The 12,022-nt window shown below is 39.4% G+C and overlaps 1 protein-coding gene across 4 annotated transcripts in view; it reads right to left on the bottom strand.

Moving 5' to 3' along the window:
- EML5 (EMAP like 5) overlaps window positions 1–12,022 on the bottom strand; it is a 168,077-nt gene that overhangs the window by 47,145 nt on the left and 108,910 nt on the right. For all 4 annotated transcript variants that reach the window (XM_040641561.1, XM_040641560.1, XM_040641559.1 and 1 more), the window contains exons 22-23: window positions 1,483–1,635; window positions 615–746 (exon numbers count right to left, since the gene is read on the bottom strand). In XM_040641561.1, coding sequence (XP_040497495.1) covers window positions 615–746; window positions 1,483–1,635 — 285 coding nt within the window. The remainder of the gene's footprint in view (window positions 1–614; window positions 747–1,482; window positions 1,636–12,022) is intronic.

Here is a 12,022-nt window from a genome sequence, read left to right as displayed (position 1 = left end):
AAATTTGAGGATTTTTTTAAAAAGCATTTTGTTTAATTATGTTTGGAAAAACTTTAACAATACTAGATTTATGTAAATGAATACGTGAAACAAAAATCCTTAAAAATAGAGCATTTAAGATATTCAGCATTTATCCAAATTATTAAATACTGCCATGTGCAATGCATTCTACTGAAAGACAGAGACACTCATTAAATTCTGTATGTTATACAATTGTGATTATTTTTAAGAAATGTGTTTCATTGACTGATGGGGAAAGGACATTAAAATCTTCATTAACATACCTATTTTCCAAATTTTCAATTATTATTTATACTAAGCTTATCTGGCAAAAGCCGGAACAAATGACTAAAAAACTTTTTTACATAGTATTTAATTTACTTTACAAATTAAAGAATTTGTCACTTACTGTACTATCACTTGAATTATACTGGAAGTACTGAAAAATCTAAACTCACAGCATTTACCTTCAGTTGTGAAATAAAGGAGTGGAAGGTAATTTTGAGAATGTTTCTCAAAATGATTCTGAACTCATCTGTTGAATCTCTGTTTCTCTAAAATAGCTATACTAAATCTAATGGAACTTTTACCAAATAGGTTATTTAAATTCTTACCTCTAATATCCCAATCGACATGGGTTATGTAACTGGTAGCGCCTTTGCATATTCCTACTCGTTTACTACTCATCACATTGTATATATCTATAAAACTGTCATGGGATGCTACTGCAAGATATTTCCCAGAACCTGTAACAGAAACATATTTGCTTGAGATTTTCTTTGTTTAGAAATATTTTTTACATTCTACAACTAGAGTTAATCTTCTTAACATTTTTTAGGAGGAACTCTTAGGTGTTTTGTAAATTATAACAAAATGTGTATCAAATGATAATCTGTAACTATATTTTTTCAAGTACGTTATGATTAACAAAATAAAATGTTTTCTTTAGTGTAGTGAGACAGTTCAATGGAAAGCAAAGGCCAAAAATTATATACCATATAATTAAATACAGTTTAACTAAAAAAAATTTAAGAAGCCCTCTAAATTTAGAAAAAAATGGAAGTAAACTAACATAAGTAAATTTTGCCTTACCATTAGTACTTCCCGTATTACAGTGGGCTTTGTCAGAGATAATGAATACACGGAAATTGATAAAGCAAAATTACTGCAAAATTTCAAAAGTATTAAGAATATAATGAATATAATGAAGAATATAATGAAGACATCACCCAATCCTTCTGTGTTAGAAATGAGGAAACTGAAACTCAGAACAGTTTCTTGGCTTGAGCCTATTTCTTTAGTGAAAGAATTGGCAATAAGCTGGATATTTCGCCACTCATTTTATACAGGAATTTTACCTTTTACTATACTGTCTTTTCTAGTCAAAAAATTAAAATTCCAGGATAAAATAATGGTTAATAAAAATGACATATAGATATATTTGCTCATTAATAATCAAATATGATTTCAATGATACCTTACCTGGTGAAAATCGAATATCTGAAATAATATCTTTTCTGTGGTGAAAAGACACAAGATCCTCTAGAGTATCTGCATTGGCCATTAAGAAACTTCCATCATTCAGACCTACAGCTAAAGCTTTACCATCAGGAGAAAAACAGCAACATCTCCCACCTAAAAGAGAGAAAGAGCATATGTCAGGAGATTTTCTTCTATTTAAAAAAAATTATGCACTTAAGAAACCTTTAATTTCAAAGAGAATTCCTGTATTCATCATGGCCTCAAATCAATATTCAAGGCAGTCAAGGGATGCAGGCAACAAAGTTTTCTACTGAAATCAGTGGTATGAAATTCGAAGCAATAATTAATACAAACCGTTTCCCTCTTCCGGATGTAACAAAAGTACTAATGTTTACTTTAAAAAATTAAGTTGATGAAACAGAATGAGAGATTTTAACTAACATTAAAAGCCAATGACACGTGGAAATGTTTTTTAGAGGTTGCAACCTCTGTAGTTTCTATCCAACAAATCAGAAATGTAAGAAATAAGTCCATCTTTATAAAAATGCTTTCAAATTTGAAAAAAATATGACAATAGATAATTATTAAAGCTAGGAAGAGCTATCCATGCATGGAAGATCTAACCATGCATCAAGAAATAATGATGCTAATATTATTAATTTTTAAAAATAAGGGTTAATATGTATTGGGAAATCAACAAAAATGGGCTTGTCCTGACAGCAAGGAATATGGCAGACATATTCAAAAGCCCTAAGACTTTTGGTGTCTTGCATAAAATCTGGAGATAGAGGGATGGGGTACAGCTGTCACAGAATGAAAAGTTATAGAATGAATTGAGAACAAGTCACTTATTTATCTTTTAATTATCAAGAACATAAGAAATCTAAGATTATTTCTGATATTTAAGAGATGATGGCAACCTGGAGCAGGGTACCTGGAGTGGAGATGATGAGAAAGGTTAGGATTTGGATATTTTGAAGACAGAGCTGGCACGACTCTGACTAACTGGGAGGAGAGTAGGAGAAAAAGGATATTTTTTTCGAATGGTAATGCCATTTACCATGATGGCAAAAACTAGAGGAGGTACAAGTTTTGCACCGATAAAGTTAAGGATACCTATGAGAAATTCAAGTGAAGGCATCAAAAAGCCAGTATGGTATAGTTATACTTCTCTGGAGCTCAAGGGAGAAGACTCGACTAGAGATATAAATATGGGAGACAGTAGCATACAGATAGTAGTCACGGTCATAAACTGGGTAAGAGCTTGTTATTAATTTATCACCTCCCAGCTCCACATTCACCATTTTCTTTACCGCTATGTGATACTACAGTTAGGCCCTATAGACATTTTTCCTTTTCCAGCTAATTTGATTTTTGGCCAATAGAGGGTACAGGAGGGTCCTTGCAAGGCCAAAGAAGGAGGAAGGGATTTTTCTTTCTTCTGGTGTGCTACAACCAGTAGATCAGATTAATGATGGGGCAAGGGTAGGTATAGGGAATGGGGCTGGGAATGGAAGATTTTTTCTGTCACCACAGCAAAAGATTTCCTAGACCAGCCCTCTGGCAAGTTTCTTTTCCATTGGCACCCACATCCTCTCCAAAGAGATCTGAATCTCAGCCTGGGAAAAGAGAGGAAGGGTTCCTTCCTTAATCACCATCCACCAACCCTACAGGTGGCAGCTGCTTTCTGAAATTGCTACTTCTACACTCCTTAGAATTCTCTCGGCCCCTTTCACAGTAATCACCTTTTATTAGTTAACAACATATTAAATTTTCCCTATTCCACTTACTAAGTTGGTTTCTGTTTCTTGATTGGTATAGAATTAGTACTGAAGTAGTCACAGGAGACAGATCATTAAAGATGGGATTTTTGGAACTGGTTTAGTCATGCCTTTGGGTTTAAGCACAGTGATGAGCACCTGCCAATGGGAAATGGGATGTTAGTAATCCAGGGTACGCATGGGCATAACAACCAAGTTATCTCCTACAGTTAACTGTAGTAGAGTGTCTCCTGAAGTAAAATGTCCTAGGAGACCAAGAGGCTGCTGCCTTTGACCATCACAAAAATAATGGTGACCGCAAGGACTATGCTGTGCAAAAGATTCTACTGAGTGCATGGAACATTTAGCAGAAAGAATAACAGGTTCAGATCCTTAAACTCTCAGCACAAGTCACGGTCTGACTAGAGACCATGGGCTAATGTTGCCAAAAATTAAACACAAAATTTAATTGAGTAGGTTGCAAATGTACAATTTCAGTTGAATTCCCAGTTTCACCAAGTTTCTTATGTGATGGGGAAAGAAGGAACTTTGAACTGTGGAATGGGAGCATCTGGTTAGATTCAGACGAAACTGAAAATCTTGAACTTCTATGTTTATTCTGAATCTCACAGCCAGTGCCAAGTTTGCTCTCTTATGTCTGGGAAGACTGACCTTCTGGGGCAGATGCTCTGCAGGGGATGTTTAACCTTTTGAAGAACTACCACAACCACTTCTCTGCTGTCACTAGACCCCTAGCTTGGATCAAATCTCAGCATGCTCTAGGGCAGAGGTTGGCAAACCTTTTCTTAAAGGACCAGAAAGTAAATATTTTCAGCGTTGTAGGCCATATGGTCTCTGTCACTACTACTCAACTCTGCTACTGTAGTACAAAAGCAGATCTAGACAATACATAAATGAATGGACATGGCTGTGTTCCAATAAAATATTATCTACATAATCAGGAGGTGGGCTGGATTTGCTGACCTCTGATACAGAGGAAGGAATTCAAAAGTTTAGGGAGCTAAGAATGTTGAAGTCGATTTTTCATATGCAACCTGTATACTTGCCCACCAACTACATTGCCCCCAAAAGTCTAGAAAACAGTCCCTTCACAAAAGCATTGAGAAATACATTAAGGGCAACATCTACATCTTTGAAAAGCTCTGTAATGTCCTCCTGTGTAGATCAGGAATGGGAGATGTTTCCATTAATATGGGCTTCCTGATTCAATAGAGATCATCTAGGAAAAGCAGAAGCCAAGAAGTAGCACTTAAAAGACAGAGTAGATCCTTTTACCAAAAAGGGCAGCAGGAATGTCCTAATAATCAAAATGTTTTGGCCTGTGGAGATTTCTGTTGGTGACTAATCAATCGTGGTGTCTGCAGGAATGAAATAGATGAGTAGGCTACTAGATTAGTGTTTGATCTATATAACAGAAAAAAACTCCAGACCTGGGGGCTAAAAAACCTAACTTCAATTACCATAATGGAAAGTCACAGAGTCTCAGCCTGTTTTCAGACCTGAGCCAATTCATATACTCAGAGTCCCTTTGAGAGGACCCTGTAGCAGTGCTGCAGTAGATATCTTTCTCCAATAATCAGTGGTCACAAATGACTCAATTGAAGAAAAGGAAATACTCAAATGTTCAGGAATTAGTAACAGAGGCTCTGTTACTAATTCTGTGGTTTCCATCTAATTTCTGAATCGTAATAGATACACTTGGAAACTTATAGAATCCACTAGCTTGGCTCTGTGATCCATGGGATAAGGGTCATTACAACAGGAGGAAATAAGTGCAAACCCGTGGAAATTCCTCTCTCTCAAGATAATAAATCAGAAGCAAAACTGCAAGTCTGAGAATTGCAAAAATCAGTGACGCTACCAAAGACTGAAAATACGCACTGGTGAAAATATGCATCACATTTAAACTTGCCCGTTTGGTCTATGCGAAATGAGATGGATTTTATTTTTATTTTTTAAAGATTTATTTATTTTAGAGACAGAGAGAGAGAGAGAGAGACACCCCCACCACACTCTCGCTTTCTCTTTCTCTGGGGCAGAGGAAGAGGAAGAGAAGCAGACTTGCTGCTGAGTGTGGAGCCCGATTTGGGGCTCCACCCCACCTGAAATCATGACCTGAGCTGAAATCAAGAGCTGAATGCTTAACCAACTGAGGTACGCAGGTGCTGCTAAGATGAATTTTAGATACTAACTATGGATAATAAATTTAATCAGGTAGGGATACTAACTGAAGCTGCTCTTCCAGATCTTTACCAGCACAAACACACACAGCCCCTAACATCTTGCATGCAGTTATTGCCCTAGTTAATGCTTTTTTTCTCCACCCCCAATTTGTAAGGACCACCAGAGCGTCTGCTTTTACCTGGCTTGTATCTGTGCACACCTTCAAAGCCTTGCCTCAGGGCTATTCAATTCTCCCGTTTTTGTTTTTTGTTTTTTTGTGTTTGTTTGCCATAATACAGTCCACAGAGATCCTGATCATCTTGACATTCCACAAAACATCTCAATGGTCCACTACACTGATGACATTATGCAGAACGGATCTGCGGAGCAGGAAGCAACAAGTACTTTAGATGTCTTAGTAAGACATACGTGAATCAAGAGAGTGGAAGATAATTATCACAAAAATTAAGGGACCTGCCACCTCAGTGAGGCTTCTGGAGATCCAATGATACGGAATACGACAAGATATTCCCTTTTAAGGTGAAAGGTTCCTACACCTTCCAAAACCTACTGCAAACAAAAGAAGCAAAATGCCTGTTGTGCCTTTTGGAAGCCTACACATTTGAGTGAGCTGCTTCTACCCGTTTATCAAGTCATTTAAAAGGCTTCCAGGGGACCAGAACAAGAGGAGGCAAGCTGATCTTCCACTTGGGCCTTATAGCAAATTCAATGATACTCAAAGTGTCTGTGGTAAACTGGGATGCTATAGGAAGCCTCTGGAAAGCTACTAAAGGAGAATTGTACTGCAGATCTCTTAGATTTGGGAGAGAAATCCATATCCTCCTTTACAGATAACTATTTTCCCTTTGAGAAGGTGTTTTGGCTTTGCTACTAGGCCTTGGTAGAAAGTAAATACCTAACTATGGGATATCAGGTGACTATGTGTCCTGTGTGTCTCATGAATTGCAAGTTACAAGACCAACCTAGCCATAGATTGGGTGTGCACAGCAGCAATCTATGATCAAATGGAAACGGTATATAAAAGACCACTCTCCCACAGATCTGGAAGTCAGAAGTAATTTGCATGAACAAGTGGTTCAGAATCCAACAAGAATCCCTGCTACAGTACATCTTCTCTCTCTCAATCTATACCAATGGCCTCACAGGTATTCATTAATGATCGACTGAGGAAAAAAAAACTTGAGCCAGATTTACAGATGTTCCTATACAGTATATGTTGGTATCCACCTGAAATCACCATAGCAGTAAAGGGGTGACCCTGACGCACAGCAGTAAAGGTAAAATTTCACAGGGGGCAGCACTTCAAGCAGTACACTTGGTTTTCCACTTCTGTGGAGAGAGATGACCCGATGGACAGATTTACACTGACTCATTAGTATCTGTTAACTATTTAGATGATCAGTTAAGGACTGGATTCTTTCAGGATTAGAAGATTAGAGACAAGGAAATCTGGAAAATGAAACTTTCAGAAAGGGCAAAGGATGTGAAGACTTCTGTGTCCTACGAAATGCCCAACAAAAAGTGTCCACTACAGAGGAGATTCTCAGTGACCAGGAGGACAAAATACTATGCTCTGTGGACCTCAGAGAAGCCTTTTCTAGCCAGCTAGTACTTACTCAGTGGGCCCGTGGTGGCAAGGACAGAGTTTATGGTTGACTTAGAAAACATGAACTCTGTTTTCCAAGGTTATCTTGCTACCACTACCACTACCGATGAGTGTCTAATCTGCTAACAGTAGAGACCAACTGAACTTCTGATATAAGGCCATTCCCCAGGGAGACCAACCAGCCAGCTGGTAGCACGTTGAGTATGTTGGACCTCTTCCATTATGGAGGAGGTAGATTCATCTTCACTAGAATAGACATGAGTCCTGGATTTGCCTTCCCCGATCATTGTGATTCTGCTAGCATCACCATCCATGGACACATGGGATGCCTTATCCACCATCACCAAATTTCATGCTTCTGATCAAGAAACTTATAGCAAAAAATGTCCTGCATTAGACTCATACCCATGGAATTAACTAGTTTTATCAGAACTCCCACTACTCAGAGAAAGCTACTAACAGAACAATTAATTAACAGTGGAATGGCTTACTGAAAACTAATTTACGGCACCATCTGGGAAACAATACCCTCAAAGACTGGGTGTCTTATGGGATGCAATATATGCTTTGAATCATAGACCATTACATGGTGCTGTCTACCTCATAGCCAGATTACATGGGTCTGGAAATCAAGAAGTCGAAGTTGGAGTGACTCTTCTCACCATTCAATCTAATAACCAACTTGCACAATTTTGTTCTGCATCCTGGCAACTCTGAGCTCTGCTGATTTAATCTTATCTCCTAAGAGCAGGGAGAATTCTTTTACCAGGGACATAATGGTTCCTCTGAACTGGAAGGTGAGACTGCCACCTGGTCATGTTGGACTCCTTATGCCAGTGAAACAACAAGCAAAGAAAGGGGCTGTTACTCTTCTGGCTGGAGTGATTGATCCCAGTTGCAGAGGGGAAACTGAGTTATTGCTACACACTGAGGGCAAAAGGGACTATATCTGGAACCCAGAGGATTCACTGGGATGCTTCTTAGTCTTCATGACCAATAGTAAAACTTAATGGAACAGCAACTAGGAAAAAAAACCAAACAGGTAGAGATATTGAGATTTCACATCATTTAGCAATGAAGGTTACCCCATAAGCCAAATAACCTGAGGTTCTGGCTAAGGACAAAGAAAATATGAAATGGGTAGTAGAAGAAGGAAGTCAGAGAGATCAACCACAGCCCATAACCAGTTATGGAAACAGGGACTGTACATAAATGCTTATTATGTGTATACATAAACTATTTACTTCTTATTCAAAAATATTTTATACAAGTCTGTCGGTGGTTAACTTTATAATTTAGTCTTAAGGTAACAGAATATATGGTAAGACTATGACTAAATTTGATAGTAATGAGCATAGCTAGCAATGGACACAATGACTGTTGGAACTGTGTGTCTTCTAATTTAGGGGAGAGGGTGAGAATTTCTTCACTTGTACCAGCCGTATCTACATCTCTATGGTTAGAAACTCCTTGGGTAGGGAAGCCTGAGTGGCTCAGTTGGTTAAGTGTCTGCCTTCGGCTCAGGTCATGATCCCAGGGACCTGGGATCGAGTTCCACACCCAGCTCCTTGGTCAGCAGGAGCCTGCTTCTCCCTCTGCTTGCTGCTCCCCCTACTTGTGTGCTCTCTCTCTGACAAATAAATAAATAAAATCTTTTAAAAAAAACCAACAACAACTTTTTGGGTAGAAGATAAACATAACATTAGTTCTGTGGTTATACCAAAGTTCAAGCATTTGTAAAAAGATACATATGGATGCTAATTAGACAAAGGGGTAGTCTGTGCCAGTTATTACTCTGTTGCCTTTTAGTTCCAAATCTACTATTCTTTGGGCCTTGTAGAAGGTTTTTTGCCTTTTGCCAGCTAACTGATACAAACCTTTGCCAATAGAGGGTACTGGAAAGACAATACACGGTCAAAACAGGAGAAAGGGGGGCGCCAGGGTTGCTCAGTCATTAAGCGTCTGCCTTCGGCTCAGGGCGTGATCCCAGGGTCCTGGGATGGAGCCCCGCATCAGGCTCCCTGCTCTGCTGGGAGCCTGCTTCTTCCTCTCCCACTCCCCCTGCTTGTGTTCCCTCTTTCACTGGCTGTCTCTCTGTCAAATAAATGAATAAAATCTTAAAAAAAAACAAAACAAAACAGGAGAAAGGGACTCTTCTTCCAGTGTTGGATTTCACCTACTGAGCCAGATCACTGGTATTCGGGGAGCCTGGAGCATTCCCCAATGCGGGCAGTACCCAGAGTCCTTGAGCAAGTTCCCCCATCACAGTAATGGCCCTAATGATTCAGCTGTGGTTTTCAGCCTCTAGCAAGATGTCCTAAGACAGCAGCAGCTCTCAGTGTCTAACAGCCTCTTCCCTGAGTTAAGTTCTTCCCCAAGCAGTGGTCTCGCCGCTCAGCTCTGGCCTGTACCCTCTGGCAGGCTTTTCCTTCACCCAGTGACACTCCTTCTCCGTTCCACGGAGGCCTGCACTCTGGCACACTTCTTCACCACTGATAGACAGAGTGTGATGATGGCACTCCCACTCTTTCAAACACATCTGCAACTCCTCTAAATTCTTTCGTTCGTTCTCCCTCAGCTAACTACGGCTAGTAGCTGTCTTCTAACTGTACAATAACTGATATAATCACACAAAGTGTAAGCGTACAAATGAAACAAGAAAGGCCAGGGAGAACCCAGTAGCATTTCTATATAGAGAGAGCAGGAAGAAGAGGCAGAGCTAGTTAAGGGAAGGAAAAAAAAAATCAATAAAGTGTAGGGGGGAAAAGACATGCATGGGTTTCAGAGCCAAGTGAAGAATGCATTTCAGAAAAGGAGGAATGACCAGTTACATCAAAAACTACTGTGAGGTGGGTAAGGGGAGGACCCAGAGCTGACCAAGAGACCGGCAGCAGTTTGAATGCACCAATAGAGATAAAAGCCTAACTGGAGTGGTTTGTGAAGCAAATGTCATGTGAAAACAGAGAAGCCAGTATCACCTATTTGGAGGAGTTCTGCCACAAAGGACAGCAGAGAAACAAAAGCATAGTGAACTAGTCATCACAACTGCACATTTTATTCAACCCCATTCAGCTGGTTGGGTGCAGGCACACAGCAGGGGGAAAGCTGAGTTTAAGTAAACATTAACAAAATAAGCATCCTTTAAATGAATAGCTGAGCTCATTAAAAAACGAAGAAAAACTCCCCAGGCATGAGAAATAAATAGAGGGCAGGAAACCAGAGTAGTAAAATAAAGCCCCAGCTGCCCTGTGGGCATAGGAGACTAGTCTCTCTCCTGGGCCTGCTGGATAAAAGTGAAATCTTTGAAGGGTTACACAGTCATTGTATTCATACAGTACTGGTTTTCAAGTTCTAGGTTACTTTTAAGTTCCAAAATACCAATACTCAAGATGTAAGACATTATTTCCAAATTAAAATAATCTGATAACTGGACTGTTAGCATCTTAAGGCACCCAGAGTTCTATTATTTTCCTACTTCTCTCAAGCATTATGGAGATGACAGTCAACTAAAAAAAAGTTTCAGCTGTGCAAATAATTCTTACTCTAGTTCAAAGACTTTTTCTACAAGTGGAATGTGAACACTGGATTGGCTTCCTAGAGCTGCAATTATAAATTACCACAAACTGGGTGGCTTAAAACAACAGAAAGCTCTTCTCTCGGGGTTGGAAGCTAAAGTCTGAAATCAAAGTGTTGGCAGGACTATACGCCCTCTGAAAGTTCTAGGAAGGAATCCTTCCTTGCCTCTCCCTGGTTTCTGGAGCTTGCCACCAATCCTTGATGCTCCTTGGCTTGTAGATGCATCAGCTCAATTTTTGCCTGTTATTACACTGCATTCTCCCTGTGTCTCTGTGTTTCTGTGTCTTCACATAGCCTTCTTATAAGAACACCTACCAGCCACTCAATATAGAGACAATCCTAATCCAGTATGACCTCATTTTAACTTTTATTTAACTTTTTAAAAAAGATTTTATTTATTTATTTGACACAGAGAGAGACCACAAGCAAGGAGAGTGGTAGGCCGAGGCAGAGGGAGAAGCAGGCTCCCAGCTGAGCGAGGAGCCCAATACGGGGCTTGGTCCCAGGATCCCATGATTATGACTTAAGCCGAAGGCAGACACTTAACCAACTGAGCCACCCAGGCACCCCTTAACTTTTTTTTTAAATAAAGATTTTATTTATTTATTTGCGAGAGTGTGAGTATGAGGAGGGTGAGGGGCAAAGGGAGACCGATGGGGGCTCAATCCCGGGACTCTGGGATCACGACCCAAGCCAAAGGAAGACACACAAACAACTGAGCCACTTAGGTGCCCCTCATCTTAACTTGATTACATTTGCAAAGACCCTATTTCTAAATAAGGTCACATTCAAAGGTACAGGGGGTCAGGACTTACACATATCTTTTTGGGGACAAAATTCACTGCACATTAGAGAATTAGAATTTCCTTCTATAAATGACAAATCTAAGAACAATGAAAACTAGAAATGCTTTTTAAAAATAATTATATGATATAATAAAAAAATTATATATAAAAAAAGATTAGTATCCAAGATCTACAAAGAACTTCTCAAACTCAATGCACAGGAAATAAATAATCAAATCAAAAAATGGGCAGAAGATATGAACAATTTTCCAATGAAGACATACAAATGGCTAACAGACACATGAAAAAATGTTCAAAATCATTAGCCATCAGGGAAATTCAAATCAAAACCACACTGAGATACCACCTTACACCAGTTAGAATGGCAAAAATGGACAAGGCAAGAAACAACAATTGTGGGAGAGGATGTGGAGAAAGGAGATCCCTCCTACATTGTTGGTGGGAATGCAAGTTGGTACAGCCACTGTGGAAAACAGTGTGGAGGTCCCTTAAAAAGTTAAAAATTGAGCTACCCTATGATCCAGCCATTGCACTACTGGGTATTTACCCCAAAGATACAGACGTAGTGAAGAGAAGGGCCATATGCA

Source organism: Ursus maritimus, unplaced genomic scaffold (genome assembly GCF_017311325.1).
Source record: "Ursus maritimus isolate PB19 unplaced genomic scaffold, ASM1731132v1 scaffold_25, whole genome shotgun sequence".
NCBI classification, from domain to species: domain Eukaryota; kingdom Metazoa; phylum Chordata; class Mammalia; order Carnivora; family Ursidae; genus Ursus; species Ursus maritimus.
The sequence above is the reverse complement of the archived record's forward strand: the minus strand, read 5'-3'. Positions and strand labels throughout refer to the sequence as shown.